The sequence below is a fragment of the Sylvia atricapilla genome, chromosome 20, assembly GCF_009819655.1.
Source record: "Sylvia atricapilla isolate bSylAtr1 chromosome 20, bSylAtr1.pri, whole genome shotgun sequence".
In the NCBI taxonomy this organism is placed as follows: Eukaryota; Metazoa; Chordata; class Aves; order Passeriformes; family Sylviidae; genus Sylvia; species Sylvia atricapilla.
In genome coordinates, this window is record NC_089159.1 from 10,072,942 (window position 1) to 10,088,976 (window position 16,035).

At 46.4% G+C, this 16,035-nt stretch overlaps 1 protein-coding gene across 3 annotated transcripts; it reads left to right on the forward strand.

Annotated features, from left to right (window-relative positions):
• The first annotated feature begins 290 nt into the window (after nucleotides 1–290).
• On the forward strand, nucleotides 291–15,182 carry VEZF1 (vascular endothelial zinc finger 1). 3 transcript variants are annotated; one of them, XM_066333566.1, is made up of 7 exons: nucleotides 291–574; nucleotides 5,895–6,592; nucleotides 7,299–7,362; nucleotides 8,351–8,534; nucleotides 9,987–10,211; nucleotides 12,233–12,277; nucleotides 12,633–15,182. In XM_066333566.1, the coding sequence occupies exons 1-7, from the start codon at nucleotides 542–544 to the stop codon at nucleotides 13,058–13,060; spliced, it is 1,677 nt and encodes a 558-aa protein (XP_066189663.1). In that variant the 5' UTR covers nucleotides 291–541; the 3' UTR covers nucleotides 13,061–15,182. The 3 variants fall into 3 exon arrangements, with proteins under 3 accessions (XP_066189663.1, XP_066189665.1, XP_066189664.1); XM_066333567.1 differs by lacking the exon at nucleotides 291–574 and adding an exon at nucleotides 1,655–1,906; XM_066333568.1 differs by lacking the exon at nucleotides 12,233–12,277.
• Nucleotides 15,183–16,035: the final 853 nt, after the last annotated feature.

A 16,035-nucleotide genomic window follows, 5' to 3' on the forward strand; every position in this document is an offset into this window, starting at 1 on the left:
GGGCGGGGGCGGCGGGCGGGCGGGGAGGGGAGAAGGGGCGGGCGGGCGGCTCGGCGGCCCCGGGGCCGAGCCGGGGCGGGCGGCGGCGGCGGCGGCGGCCCGGACACCTCGGCCGCTCCTCCATCTTCTCTCGCCACAGCTCGGCTTCCCCAGCCCGGGACCGGCCCATTGCCAGCCCCGCGGGGGGGGGCGGCCGGCCCGCCGCGCCGCCCCGGCCCCCGCCCGCCCGCGCCGCCGCCCCGCCGCGCCGCCCCGGGCCCGCCGCCCGCCCCGCGCCGAGGGGAGCGGCGGGGGCGGCGCCGCGGCCGCCCGGGCCATCGCCGCCCCGCCGGGCCGCCGCGCCGCCGCCTCCCCCCTCTGGGCCGCAGTGGTGCAGCCCGAGGTTAGCGGAAGCGGCCGCTCGGCGCTGCCATGTTGAGCCGCCGCCGCCGCCGCCGCTTTGTTGTCGGCTCCATGTAGCTGCGGCCCGGGGGAGGGAGCGACGGGGGGACCGCCCGCCGCAGCCGCCGCCGCCGCCGCCCGGGGCCGCGCCGCCCCCGCCATGGAGGCCAACTGGACCGCGTTCCTCTTTCAGGTGAGGCCCCGCGGCGGCGGCGGCGGCGCTGCCCGCGCCCCCCCCTCTCTCGCTCCCTCCCTCACGGCCGCGGCCCCGCCGGTCCCCGCCGGGCCGGGCTGTCAGTCAGCGCGGCCGCCCGGCCCCCGCCCGCCCCCGGCCCGGCCCGGCCCGACCCGGCCCGCGGGCAGCGCTGCCCGGGCCCCGCTCCGCTTCTCGCTCCTGCCCTCCTCCTGCACTTTCTCCCTCCGCCGCCGCCCCGCAGCGCGCTCCCTTCCCGCTTTCATTACAAACCACCCATAGTCGCATTGGTGTTTTATTTTTATGATTTCTTTTTTTTTTCTCCCACGCAAAACATGAGATCGCGCTTTTTTTTTTTTTTTTTTTTTTTTTTTTTTTTTTTTTTTTTTGGTGTTTACTTGGTTTTGTTTCTCCCACCCCCCCCCGCCCAAAAAGAAAAACAACAACAGAAAAAAAGGCACGAACAAAAAAAAAAAAAAACAGCCCCAAGCTTCCACGGGGCTCCAACAAAACCCCGATGGAACAAACGCCGTGTCTGGGAGAATAAATTAATCCCTCTTTAAACAGCCTGACTCAGGGCCGGCTGACGAGGGAGCTTGTTTTCTTTTAAAATAGGACGCGAGCGGCCGGATTTCTGTAAAAACTGGCGAAATCCTAACGGGAATGGGGAGGAATAGGGACGGTGGAGCGTGCAACCCCTCCCTTGGCCAACTGAGTCACAATTTTCCCCCTTTCTGGCCGTGAAAGACTGACTTAAAAACACCGCTGTTTATGTAATTCCGAGGAAAATCCAGTGTACCAGAAAAAAAAAAAAAAACCTAAAAAAAAAATCTTCGCCTGGCTTTTGTGAGCCTCGCGAGCCCTTTCGCACCAGATTGTTTTCTCCTGGGTTTTTTTTTTCTATTTTTTTATTTTTATTTTTTTGAGCTGGAAAACGTAAAATGTGTGATTGCAGCAGCGGCTGCGAAAAAAAAAAAAAAAATAGCGCCCAGCACATCACCTTTCTCAAGGTAAAATAATCCTCTTTGCACGTTCCCGGTGGCGGCCGCTCGCTTCCTCCCTGTCCTCCTCGGAATTAAGCCCGAACCCAACCCGTGACACGAGTTTGAAAACCTGAGTTGAATGAATAAATCCGCCAAAGAGCGAGCACCATTCCTTTAGGGAGGAAAAAAATTCCGTCCCTTGCAAGTACCAAGGGATGAGTCACTCGCTCGGGTTCTGTGCCTCCGAAAACACGCCGGGAATGTTCCGGGCCGCCGGTACCGGGAGCTGGGCGCTGGGTTTTCCGCCTGTCCCTGATGGATGCGGGTGATGCCATCGAGTTTGGCCGAGGTCTGGTGAATTATTTCTCACTCTAGTGGGCAGTTGTGATTCGCACGTAGGAAACTTCACGCTAAGAAGTTAATCTCCTTAGTTTAGGGCCATCTCCCTCCCGAGCCGGGGCTGCTTTAGAGCCTTGCTGCCTCCCAGCTGAGCGTTTTCCAGGGGAAATGTTTCCTCGGCTGGCAGGACTGTATTGCAGCAGGCTGAGAAATGCCAAGTAATGCTTTCAAGTACGTGTCCAGCTTCTCGCTGCTCGGCCGTGGTTTTTATTTTTTTTTTTTTTTGAAGGTGCTGAGTTTTGGAAGTAGTGATGTCACACGCTGATTTAGGAGTCAGCTTTGCTGCTTTTAATTAAGGAGTCAGCAGTTCACTTTCCGAACGTGCGACTCGGAAGCATCTTCATAAAAACTGACGTGGAAATTTTCCTCTGATTTTTTTTCTCCCCCCTCTCTCTAAATAATAAAGCTTTCAGAGCTCGTAATAAATGCTGGATATTGTTTCTCGAGTGGTTTTGTTAAAATAGGTGATTTGGGGTGCGAGCATGCCAGTGCACCCAGCAGCAAGCAGCACTGAGGTAGTCCTGATGTGACTTTCATTTTTCTTCTTCCCATTCTCACAGCAGCACATCAGCCCTGATCCAGCTGATTAGTTAAAACTAGTTAAAAAGCGTGGATTTAAAAGCCTTTCCCCAGTGTCAGTTAAATAACAAATGGAAGTGACTGAATATTCACACTCGTTCTTCCTGGAGGGAGTGTTAAACCAAGTGTGCGTTCCAGCTGGGACAGGATTCCTAAGGGAACAGCTTAATACGTGGAATATAAAGTTGTGGTTTTTAGCCAAACGTTTTTAGAGGAGGTTTCGACGTCTTAATTTTAGTCCTGTAGCAGTGGGCTGTGCGACTGTAAATCGCTCCTTCCAAATAAAGTTGTTGGATTGTTTTTAGGTGGCATGTTGATGAATTGTATCCCTTTCTAAAGAAACAATCGTGCTACTGAATAAGCAGTTCTTGTTTGGATCTTCTTAGTCCCCAAAATGCATAGTTTGGAAACCACTTTTTAGGATGTGCTCGGGAAGCGAAAGTTGTATCTGTTAATGTGAGGAGGACTCATCCATCAGATGGAGTGTTCAAGATATGACTCATGCTAATTTGTTGCTCTCACATTAAGGCTGGAGCACAAAAATATTTTAGCCTCTGGCATTGGAAGTTCACAATGCCACATCCTACACTCCGGGTCACGAATTGCAGGGTTTTTTTTTTTGTTTAATGCCCCCCCAGGAGAGAAGGAATTAGTGACAGAACAAGGGATTTTTGCACGAGAGCCTGTCCCAGGCCATCAAAATATCTCCAAAATGTTGACTTGGCGTTAATGCTGGGTCAAGTAAAACCGTGGAGCCTGCATAGCTGCGCCTGCCAGAGGCGTGCAGCAGGTGCTGGCTTCCCTTCTCCAGCGGGGAGTTAAAAAAAAAAATGCTGCCTGATCCTTTTTTAAAAGGCTTTAACGGCCCTTGGAAACTGAGGGACACGGCTCGTGGCAGAGGGGCTGCGAGGAGCATGGTGCTGTGAATAATGCTGGCTCCCTGGGAACCAGGATAAACAGACTTATATAAGCAGCAGCTCCGTAGCCCGTAGCTTGATGAATATACTTTGTTTTATGTCCACTGTCTCCATCGGATCTGTGGGAATAAGTGCATCATTACCTTGAAGTGCTGACGATTCTTTGAGGCTTAAAAATATCCATAAACTGCCTAAGTTTGAACCTTGTCCAAAGGATTTGGGCTCTCCATTATCCGATCTGCTAGCTCTGCCTTTGAAATTGTATCTCTGGAGCTATCATTAGGTGCTCTGCAGTGTCTTCTGGTGCAGTTTAACAACATTGTTTAAGGCTGATTTGAAGCTGTAAAACATTTCAGAATTTTTAAAGTTAAAATTGTGTTAAAGTGCACAACTTGCTCAGTATTGTGCTGTCAGTGTGTATATCATGCAAACTCTTATTTTCCTGCAATGTAGAAGTGTCAAAACCTTTTTAAAAACGTGGAAAATAAACGGTTGAAAACCCACAGTTGCCACTGAAGTCAGGGAAAAGTTTAATGGAGCTGCTGGGGCTTGTGCCATGCCCTGATTTAGCAGCGTCGCCTCCAGGAGAGTTCTGGATCCAGCTCTTCAGCAATCCCTCCCTGAAATAAATCAGCCCCTTGGGCTGTTGTTTGGGGTGGCTGCTGTGGGCAGGCAGGTGTGGTAATATCCACTCTACCTGTTGCATCCTGAGCTTCTGCACAGAAGGATCTAAAAGGCAGATGCAGATGGACAGCCTGGCCTGGCTCCTCCTAATGATTCCCACAAGTTTTGTCTCCTGTTTAACTCCTGTCCGGAGTCCAGCCTTTCTCCTGTCGACTGCTTTCCTGTCAGATAGGCTTGGGGTGTTTGGGAGCTTGTATTCCTTCCCACGTGGGGTGTAGTGCTGGTGTCCACCCATGGCTTTTATCCAAAAATCACCAGCATCACGCTCCCAAAAAGTGAGACTGGAGTGATGCAGGAGCTGCTCCACAGCAAGGGAGAGATGCTCTGGGGGGGCTGTGGTCCCTGCTGCGATCCAGAGAGGCAAAGCACCCAGGATGCAACTAGGAAAAAGGCCCAAAGTGAGCTTCTAGCAGTACTGGCTTGTCCAAAGGACGTGTTGAAATGGATTCCCATGGGAGGAGCATTGGCCTGAGTGTGCTTCCTAGCACTGTCCACCCCAACAGACGTAAAAGTAGACAGGTTGGGGTCGTGCACTGGCACAATGTTTTATTCAGCTCTCACAGCTTTGAGTCACGTTATTTTGTGAGGAAAGCCGTAGGAAAGGAGTCCTGGAAGGCTGCAGTACTGATCTAATGGGAATGCAAGTTTCCCCAAACTCAGCTTCAGGCCTGGCACGCTGTGTTAATAACGAGCCTGATTTAAAACTGGTCTGATGAGACCGAGGCACATCTTGAATACAGATGCACTTAAACTGGCTTAAGGTGCTGGAGTGATTTATTTTAATGCTCCATTAGGCTGAATTGGTCTGTGTGGTTTCTAAACCACATTAAAATTGTATCTGCCAGGGTTTTGTCCCAGTCTGACTGGATGAGTTTTAATAACAGTGTTTCTGCCTTAGAATAACCACGCGTGGTGCAGCACAGCCCGTGGCAGGCAGGCTGCAGCTCAGCTGAGATTCTGCAGTTCAAAGTTAGTTGGTATTGGCTGCTTTCAAACAGCTTTCAGGGTCTATTCCCAGCGCCCCCAAACCGTGTTCTCCAGCCTCTGTAGATGTCTCCCAGTGTGTATCGATCAGCTTCTCTTCCCAGCACAAAGTAGCTGCTGACAAAGAGAAAACGGCCGTGCCGCTATTCTTGTTAGTTCCAGAGGCAGAGAGCACAGTGGTCAGTGGATAAATGCATCAGGAACCTGCTATATATAGAGATGTGGCTTTAGACAGCTCCCGATTCCAGTTGCTTTGGTTTCAGTGCTGGCACAGGGGTATGAACACACTGTTTAAATAAGACGCCTTATCGCATCCTGGCTCTCTGTGGCTGCAGTTCAATTCTCAGCGTGCACTAAGCTCGGCTTAAAGGTGGGGCCTTATTTTGCAACTCCTGTCAGTACCTTCATCCTCTCCAGAGATAGTCCTGAGGTGCCATCTGATACGATCGTTAACAAATGAGTTACCTGTTATGTAAAGATGAAATGCTGTTGCTAAAAGATCTGACAAGCACCTCGTTGTCTTCCGTAAAAAAGTTGCCCTCCAGAAACTTAATAATTCCTTGACTGTTGTGCCGTACCTGCACTTACCACAGGATCTGCACAGCCACAGCACGAGCGGTTTATCTTGTCCAAAAGCAGCATTATGTAACCTTCCCCTGTTGTTCCTTCCGTGGCTTTCGGTCTAGAATGCGCTTCCCTGTCGTTTGTAAATGTTCTCACCGCGCCAGAGCGAGCAGCCATCCAGAGAATTTAAGTGTGAATGTTTGGTTTTAGGCACACGAAGCCTCCCATCACCAACAGCAGGCAGCACAGAACAGTTTGTTGCCTCTCCTGAGCTCTGCTGTTGAGCCGCCCGATCAGAAGCCGATTCTGCCCTTACCAATAACGCAGAAACCTCAGCCTGCACCAGAAACATTAAAGGATGCTATTGTTGGGATTAAAAAGGAAAAACCTAAAACCTCCTTTGTGTGCACTTACTGCAGCAAAGCTTTCAGGGACAGCTACCATTTGAGGCGTCACGAGTCCTGCCACACAGGGATAAAGTTAGTGTCACGGCCAAAGAAAACTCCCACCACAATGGTGCCCCTTATCTCGACCATCGCCGGTGACAACAGCCGGAGCTCGCTGGTGTCGACTATCGCGGGCATCCTGTCCACTGTCACTACGTCTTCCTCTGCCACCAACCCCAGCAGCAGCGCCGGCGCCACGGCCATGGCGGTGACGCAGACGGTGAAGAAGCCCAGCAAGCCCGTGAAGAAGAACCACGCCTGTGAGATGTGTGGGAAGGCCTTCAGGGACGTCTACCACCTCAACCGGCACAAGCTGTCCCACTCGGACGAGAAACCCTTCGAATGTCCCATTTGCAATCAGCGCTTCAAGAGAAAGGATCGCATGACCTACCACGTGAGGTCCCACGAGGGTGGCATCACGAAACCCTACACCTGCGGTGTTTGTGGAAAAGGCTTCTCAAGGTACCATGTAGCAAATCCCAGGCGTTGCTCCGCTGTTGGCTTTTCGTGAGCAAGGAGGGTTGAGCTATGGTAGTGAGGAGCTGGGAGAACCAAACTCCTGAGGAGACTGGTGAGGGGATCAAGAGCCTTGTCTGCCTTTAGGATGGGGCGAGGTTAGCAATCATCTGAGCAAGGTCAGCAGTGGCCAGAAGTGGTCGCTTTTTTTGGTTTGAAATGGTTTCTCGACCTCATCCAGGTCCCATGAGATGCGTGTCTGTGTCACTGGGGGTGGGCACAGAGCCCCTTTACCAGCCTTTGCCGTGGTCTGTGACCAAATGGGGCAGGGAAACTGTCACCTGCTCTTACAGCAGGTGGAGGGCACTGACAGAGCACTGCTGCCGGCTCTGTTTGTACTTGTGCTTGCAACAGAGAAAACTTCAACCTTTAGAGCTGTTGCGTTCCCACCTTTACACAAGGTGTGACCAGACGTGCCATTTTCAGGTGTGTGAGGAGAACAGAGTTAAGTTTGAAACCGCAGGTCGGTTTTAAGCTGTGAGCTGTTGCAGGTGAAGCCCCTGGTAGGTGAGGGGAAGGGATTTACCCTGGCTGGCAGAGGGATGGGGGCTGCAGGGAGTGACCAGCGTGGTGTCAGCACCTCTAGCCAAGGTGTCCCGACTCTGTGTTTGTAACAGTGTGCGCTTTTCTCCTGTCCCTCTCTTTCTTGCAGGCCTGATCATTTAAGCTGTCACGTTAAACATGTTCACTCAACAGAGAGACCCTTCAAATGCCAAGTAAGGGCTAAAATGGTTTATTAAGAACAATGCCTTATTGTGTCAGTAGTACTGAGGTGAATCTTTCCAGAACTGTTTTTGCTGCTGCACTTTTGAAAGGCAAGTTTAGGAGTAAAGCCACATCCGCCACCACACCACAATGCTGGAGTTCTGGTGGAACTTTAAAAAGATGCCATGGCTGCTTTTTTAGGAAGATTAGAGGCTTTTTCTTTCTTGGAGAACAGCGTAGTTGCTCTGTTTTACCATATGCTTAACTTAGTAGTAGGATTGTAGCAGCATCCTCAGCTCAGTGCTCATTTCTGGGGTAATGTGTGCAGTGTGTTTCTCAGCATGTTCAAATCAAATGTCTTTCTCAGCACATCTATTTAAAATGGGTGGGAATGGTTGATACTGGATCTGTTACTTTGCTGGAAGGGGAAAGCAGGTTGTCATAAGTTGATGATTGGAGTCTAGGAGCAAAAATTTGATTGCCCTTGAACAATTAACTGTTTTGCTTGGAATATCCATGCTTATTCCAACCTGTGTTTTAGTGACTCATCCTATTAAATAAAAGCCTTGGGTAAAAAGAATAGTGTTAGGAAAAGGTTTTGTTTCCTTGCTCTGAATGGGAACAGAAGTAATTGAGCAGTGTAAGGTACCAAGTTCATATTTGTACAGTAAAATTACATTAGAAACCAACTTTGCCTATTGTAAGTTTTTTTTATAAGCTCCCTCTTGCATTGGTGGGTAAGGCAACCCACTGTTTTAAGAAAGGTCAAGCAGTATAAAGTATGATTTTTGTCCTGGTTGTCTCAGAAGCAAATTCCATTCTCGGTCTCTGCTGAGTACTTTGATTTTTGTTTCTCTATAAATACGGGTAAAACTTAAAGTTGTCAATACCCTTAGGATACTGTTAGTACCTGCAAGGCAACAGGGGCTCCCAGTGGGCCTGCAGGTGATGCTGTACTGCTCTGTCTGCACCTCAAGTGTAACTTTGTCCTTCATCTAGACGTGCACTGCTGCCTTTGCCACCAAAGACAGACTGCGGACACACATGGTGCGCCATGAAGGAAAGGTATCGTGTAATATCTGTGGTAAACTTCTGAGTGCAGCATATATCACCAGCCACTTAAAGACACACGGGCAGAGCCAAAGTATCAACTGTAATACCTGTAAACAAGGCATCAATAAAAGTAGGTGAACGTTTTACAAACATTTCTAATAACGATTGTGTTTGCGAAGGGAATTGCCTTTGGTGACGTTAAAGTTGAGCTACCTGTCTGTCAGTCTGAGTGCTCACAGCTCTTAGAAGTAGATCTTTAGTAACAGAATCTGCTTCAGCTCAAGAATTGGCATGTGTGGAGTTGGTTTGCTGCAAGACTGTGCTGTTATCCCTTGGGAATGCCCTGCAGTTCATGACAGTGACCCATCTCTTGAAGAAAAGAGTTTCTAAGTTTTCTTGCCTTTTAAAGTTCAGTGCTGCTTCCTGAACTGTGCAGGCCTAAAAGTCCCACAGATAGATTGGAGATTTTAGACTATTTATGATCTGCTAAGATCTGCCAGGTTTTGGGTCTGAAGTCTCATCTAAAGCTCATCAAAATCAGGAGAAAGTTTTCTCTGCTTTCTCTGAGCTTTGACCCTGGGGCTCACTGTTTCCTCCCTCAGGCAGTAGCTGACAAGAAAAGGATTTAAATCCAGCCCTGATATATTTTGGGCATTAATGGCATCTGACTGGTGTTGTGCAGGAGGTCAGATGAGATGTTTGTAATAGCTCCTTCTAGACTTCAACTCTCTGGAAGTGCTGCAGTCTGGTTCTGGAAATGCCTAGCAAGCAAATGAAGACTTGACTTTCAAATTTTCCCTGTTAAAATACCTGTAACTTAAGTTAACCCACATGGTTAGTAATATAAAACGGGTTTTCAGAGGAATAAAGAGGCAGAAGTAAGGAATGTCTTTGGAAACTCTGTCTTTAAAGCCTTTTAAACTGTATTAATTTACAACATCTTTGCAGTTCCTGTTACTCCTGGATAATTTGAAGATACTGGGAATGTCTGAAATGCCTGATTGTTGAGCTTAGTAGGAAATTTGGATGTGAAGTATTTTTCAAGGTATAGGGTTACAACTCTGGCTTCCCAAGCCAGTTTTGGTGGTGCTAAGCCAGTTCACATGAGGCATTTAGAGCAGTTGTTAGAGGTGGAAATGATGAGCTGTACTGTGGCCAGAGAGTAATGACAGGCTGTTCTGTGATGTAAACTGAAATTTTTAAGTCATACTTGCAATAAAAAGGCTTTTTTATTTTTAATTTCTTAAGCTGGAGCTAAAGTTTAGGAAAAGTGGAATCAGTTTGAGTTCTAGAGACTCATTGGAGTCTTTAGTTTTATTCTTCCTAAATACAAGCTAAATAATGACATTTTTTGGCATTTAAGTAGTTGTTCCTGACTTATTGTTCTCGACTGGTTTTTAGCTCTTGGAAAGGTAGTTCTATGAAGCAGAGAATTAATGATACTGTTCTGAACACCTGTGGGATTTTGTTCTTGGAGTCCTGTGAGATTCCACATGCTCTCTGTAGAAGTTGCCTTTGTGATCTCAGCAGAAAGCAGAGTAACTTTTCAAGGTGAATTTGTGTTCTTACTTGATTGGCATAGCATGCATGAGTGAAGAGACCAGCAACCAGAAACAGCAGCAGCAGCAGCAACAACAGCAGCAACAACAACAACAGCAGCAGCAGCAGCAGCAGCAGCAGCAACAACAGCAGCAACAACAGCAGCAGCAGCAACAGCAGCAGCAGCAGCAGCACGTCACAAGTTGGCCTGGGAAGCAGGTAGAGACCCTGAGGTTGTGGGAAGAGGCCGTCAAAGCCAGGAAGAAAGGTAAAACAAAGGGGTGTGGACGCCGTGGGGTTGGTGAGGCAGTGCAGCTCACAGTCATACAGGGAGCTCTGGGTCAGGGAGGACGTCCTACACGACACTTTCGTTCTTAGAAGTCATAGCTGAGAGGGAACGGGAGGAAACAGGCCCCAGATGAGGCTGTGGGAGATAACCTGCTCTCCTTTGGTGTCTGTGCCTGCCCGTGTCCTTAGAGCCATCAGTGACAGAGGGGAGCTTGTGTCTGCTCCAGGGCAGGACTGTGGGCTTTGACTGGCATGTGGCTTTTGGCTGTGTTGGTGCTTATTTACCCTGTTCACTTGTGTGTGCACACACACACACACCCTCTGTCCTTGCATCAGCACCAGGGTGCACGTGTGTGCTTGCTGTGTCCTGTTCATCCTGTCTCTCCCAGTTTATTCCATCTGCTCTGTCATCATGTAACTGTCTTTGCATGAAGTTTTGTACACCTCAGAGAACTTTCTCTCTCTGTTGCTTTTTTTTTCATTACAAAATGAGGTAATCAGTGATGCTGTTCCTCATCACTGCTGGCTCACAGCTTACCTCTTCCTGTGCTGCTGTAATTGAAGTGGAATTGCTGTTGTTGGTCATTGTGTCAGTTTGTAGAGAACAGTCTGCTTCAGATTAGTGGTTTTAGGATACAGAAGTTTAAATTCTCCCATTACTGCTGCTTATTTGTTTCACAACAGTTTGATTATTAATGTCCATCATGTGACTTCGTGGATTACATGTTTTAGAAGTTCTTAATAACCACTGCTTGCTGTTTTTCACTGGCTGCTTTTAGGAATGTTTTTGACTCACCTTATTTTTTCCTTTTCTCTCAACCTGCCTTTCAGTTCTTCAGTCTGTTTCTGTTTTCTAGGTTCTTGTTTGTGTTTTAGGCTGCTTGCTTCCTTTCCCCTTGTCATGCCAGTAATTGAATTCTGTGATCAGACAGTACAGAAACAGCTTATTCATGTTAAAATGTAGTGATAACAGAAACATTACGTATCATCAGGCCACTAAGTAGATAAAGCAAATGATGTTGGATTTAGAAAATGACCAAGAATTATTTTCTGCTTGTTCTTTCCTATATCTTGTTTCTTTTTCCTTTCTTATTGAGAATGTTGAATATGCTTTAACAGAAGAGTGGTTTGGGGCAGGATGGGGGAGAGGGAGGTGGGTGGGTGGCACTGGTGTCACAGTGGTGCTTTTAGCTTAAGGTAACTGGGGAGGGGGCATGGGTGGGATGTGTCTTCAGATGTGACTGTGCTTGAAGGTGAAGTTAGACCAGTCAGTGCCATGCCTGAGCTGCTCTTTCCATGCTGGTTCTCCTGTGCTAGTTCCACTTGTGGTGGCTTTACAACACTAGATGGGTTTTTTTTTATTTATTTTTTGGTCTAGTACAATTTATTTTCACAAATTTTTCTTTTTTTTTTTACTCTTTCCCTTCCTCTCCACCCCTCCTAGACATGGACTTTGAAGAACCAACAGTAACCCTTGAATGGGGCTAATGTTGCTTTCAAAGTTTACATTTGTATTGCCCCGGAGGCAAAGTGGACTCTTTGCACACGTGGGTGTGACTGAGCTTGGGGTCCTGCCCGACAAATGTGGCATCAGACACGGCTTAGTAGCGCTGAATGCAGAGTGTTTTTCCCTGGTTTCTGTTCCCCGTTCCCTGTTCCCGGTGTGGGTAGCCGGCAGGTGGTGCTGATGGATGTGCAGTGATTCCTGTCCCCCCCGCGTCCCCCGGGCCGGCCTCCTGGGTCTGCCCTGCTCTGCACCTCTGTCCTGCATGCTCAAACCCCCCCTAAAACCCCAAACCAACATGGTGTGGAGCTGGAGCTCACGGCAAAGCTGAGCAGCTGATGGGGGTTGAGGGGTGTGCTGCTGGGGTAGCCTTGAAGTACAGGTACTGTGAGCAGTGGAGCATTTAGTAGCAATAATTAAGACTGAAATAAGCAGGTAGATATTGAAATGAGCTGTGCTTATCAGTCCCTAATAATGACTTTTTAAAACCTTCACAGAATGTCAGTTCACCTTTGAGAAGGCTATAGAGTACGTACCATTCGGTATGTACACTCTCTCCTCTATTTCTACTGTTCCCCTTGGGAGGATTTTTTTGATTGTACAGTACTGTTTTTATGAACATGGAAACCCTCTTGCTAAGACAACCTCACCTGACTTCTCAGGAAAAAAACAAACCCCAATTGAAATGACCTGCATGAGAGTTTGTATTTCCTGTAGGCTATAGAATGTTAACAGTTTTAACTTACTAATAATACCTAAAAAAAATGATTCCAGAATTTGTACCTGTTCTTGTTTAGTTTTTGGGTTCTTTGTTTTGTTCTGTTTTGTTTAAATCTTGTCCATGGTTTTTTTTTTACGTGTTAAAAACTTTTTGTCTTTTTTATGTCTCATTTTTAGAAGCTGCTAACTTGTGCCAAACCTCCACTGCTGCTACTACGCCTGTGACTCTTACTACTCCATTCAATATAACGTCCTCTGTGGCTTCTGGGACTATCACAAACCCAGTCACAGTGGCAGCTGCAATGAGCATGAGAAGTCCAGTAAATGTATCAAGTGCAGTTAATATATCCAGTCCGATGAACTTAGGGCATCCTGTAACTATAACCAGTCCTCTGTCCATGACGTCCCCGTTAACGCTCACCACCCCGGTGAACCTGCCCACCCCGGTGACGGCGCCGGTGAACATAGCACACCCCGTCACCATCACGTCCCCCATGAACCTGCCCACGCCCATGACGCTGGCTGGTCCCCTCAACATAGCCATGAGACCAGTGGAGAGCATGCCTTTCCTGCCCCAGGCCTTGCCCACCTCTCCGCCCTGGTAAACAAGTTCGAAAACAGTATTAAAAAAAAAAGGATTAAAATGGAATCCTTTACCAGCAGTTCTTTTTTGGGGGGTTTGTTTGGTTGGGTTTTTTTTTTGTTTTGTTTTGTTTTGTTTTTGGTTTTGGTTTTGTTTTGTTCTGTTGGGGGTTTGTTTTGTTTGGTTTTGTTTTGTTTTAGTTAATAATAAATTCAGACTAAGACACTGGGGCAACACCATCAGAGACCACAGTAGCATCTTCCCCTTGATTTGGCTCACATGGTTCAGGCTTGAGTTTCACTGGAGCACTTCATTTAAAGTAAGTTTTACCTTGTAGTTGACTGATGCTGAATTAGAGCAGATACTTATTTGCCAGAGTTTAAATTAAAAAAAAAAAAAAAAAGGAAAAAAAACCCCAAAAAAAGGTAATTAAAAAAAAAGTTTTATGTTTTATCCCCTCAAATTATAACTTAGAAAATTATTTTAATCTAAACACTAGCGAAGACCCCTCTGTATCTGTGACAGGGTGGATGGCTCATTTTAACCTGCCAGGCAAGTCCACTGTTTCTGAGCTAGTGTAGAACCTTTGTCTGTGTTCATGTTTCGTTGGTTTTTTTTTTTCTTCTTTTTTTTCTTTTTCTTTTTTTTTTTTTTTTTATGAGTAAATGCATTACAATGTTGTCATTTTAAAAAATGCATTTTTGGAGAAAATATGCATTTTACCTTTGGGAATATGGTAATTTCAGGCAGCATTCCCTATGGGAAAGGTGATACCAGCTCTGATATGCAAAGCATATGATAACTTATCATTCTAACTTCAACATATAATAGGGATTGTGACCTGATATTTGGAGATGTAAATATTACCCAACATATTACCCTAAGGGAATAGAGCATTGTAGTCAACATTTTTTTAAAAAAAAACTGTTATTGTTTGGTGAGAAACAGCCATGGCTGACAGAAGAGGAGTCGAAATGTCTGTAAACATGGTCTCTGAACAGTCAGACCCCCATGGGACTCTTATCTAGGAGCAAAAGGAGTGCTTGGAAACTTAAGGAAAATTGCTTTAAGCTGGAAGATTCTGGAGGCCCTGGGTGTGATTTTTATGCCCTCTGCTTCCCAATCAGAGCCTGCTGGTGTTTCAGCAGGGGACAGACGTGTTAGTTGTTCACTAGAAGTTTTGTCTTATATTAAATTGTATACAGTTTTTATTCTAACCACTAACTAGGTAGGATGCCCCTCCAGGACAAGCAGAGAGCGTCTTTTAATTTCTCCCCTATTTCTTAATCAAGTGTTGTGCAAATCTGTTCAACTTTGTAAATATTTGCAAACATCATCATTTTTACGTTATTCTTCTATTGTGTTAACACATTTCTATCAATTTGTGGGAGTTCTGGGGTGCTGAGCTGTCCAGCCCAGAACTGCTCATAAATGGTCACACATGTTTAAGCTACATGTGCTTTTTTTTCTTAACCTGTTTATCTGTACATAAAGTAGAAAGCAAAGTCTAGGGAAACAGATATACTTTTTAGACTATCATGTCACATATTCACATTTTTAAAACTTTGTTTAAAAAAGAAAAAAACAAACCACCCTAAACCCAACCTCTACATTAAATAAGGAAAAAAAAAAAAAAAAAAAAAGAGGAGAGAAAAAAAAAAAAAAAAAGAGAAATTACAGTTGAGATGTTTTTATCTTAATGAAGTTGAGAGCTCTGGAGATTAGCGTGTGCATTTTCACAGAGTGCTAGCAGGACTGACCAGTCACACTGGACTGCTTCTGTTCCTCCCCGGCCGTGTCCGTGCGAGCAGTGATTGCCAGGCTGCTGGCTCAGGTGACAGGTATCTGTATCCTTACGTGAAACTGTTCTAGGGGCTTGGACTACATAGTAAAAAACAAAAAAAAACAGAAAAAAATAATAGAGCTTAGTGTAAAATAATTTTATAAATGATCTTTTGTACTTTAGGACATCAAATTGTACAACTTTTGTATATATAAAAGCTTAGGAACTTTCTGTTTAGCAGAAAGGAAACACATTCCTACACTTTTAATGTATATGTTTGTTATAATGTCCATGTAAACATATGCCCTATGTTTGTGCCTTTTAATTAGTTTGTCTCAATAAACAAAAATGTAGAGAAGAATATGTAGCTATGACTTTGTTACCACTGTTCTTACTCCAGGTGTGTAGAGGTCTTTGTTCTGGCCCTGCGTAGAGCCCGGTGTGCAGGGCCAGCCCGCCAGCATGTCCCCAACCCCGCTGCCCCAGCCCTGCTGCCACCTCCACACCGTCCTGCATGTTGGGACCTGTCGTTCCCCAGCCATCTCTGTCATCCCTGGCCACGACACCACCTTGCACCAGTTTCCCAAAGTAGGTATAGCCTTCTGGGTCTGGGTAACCACAGCGATGACCCTTAGGTGAAATTTGGGTATCCCTGAGCTTAAAAAAAAAAACAAAAAGAGAACAAAAGCATTAAAAGCCAATATGAAAATGTGTACTAGAAGTGGTTATCTATGAATTACTTACAATAAACAGGTGTGAGACTTAATTGTATGTTGTCAATTACTGCAGTATTGACAGTGGGTCCCGTGTACGGCCAGCTGTTATTTTTATCCCAGCAGTGTAGCTGTAGAATAAACACATTAAACACCGGCGAGGAAATTTTTCACCGTGACAGAGGCTTCCCAAACCACTAACCACGGTGCTCTTAGTGTGGCGTAGGAAAAGGGCTGTTTCCTTTTTATTTTATGTTGGTTCTGCTCAACTGTACCTGGTTTATGTCCACAAAGCTGCATTAGCTAATTGTCGACCTGTTTCATTTGTACTTGGGTAAACATTTGCTTTGTACCGTGTATTAATGGGTCCGAGGTGTGCTCCTCCGCTGTCTCAGTGCGGACATTGACTTCGCTCTGTAATGCCATCCTTGCAAATACATTAAGCTGTTTTTCTGACAAACAAAAGCTACCTGGTCCAGTAGTTTATACGACGTGCATGCT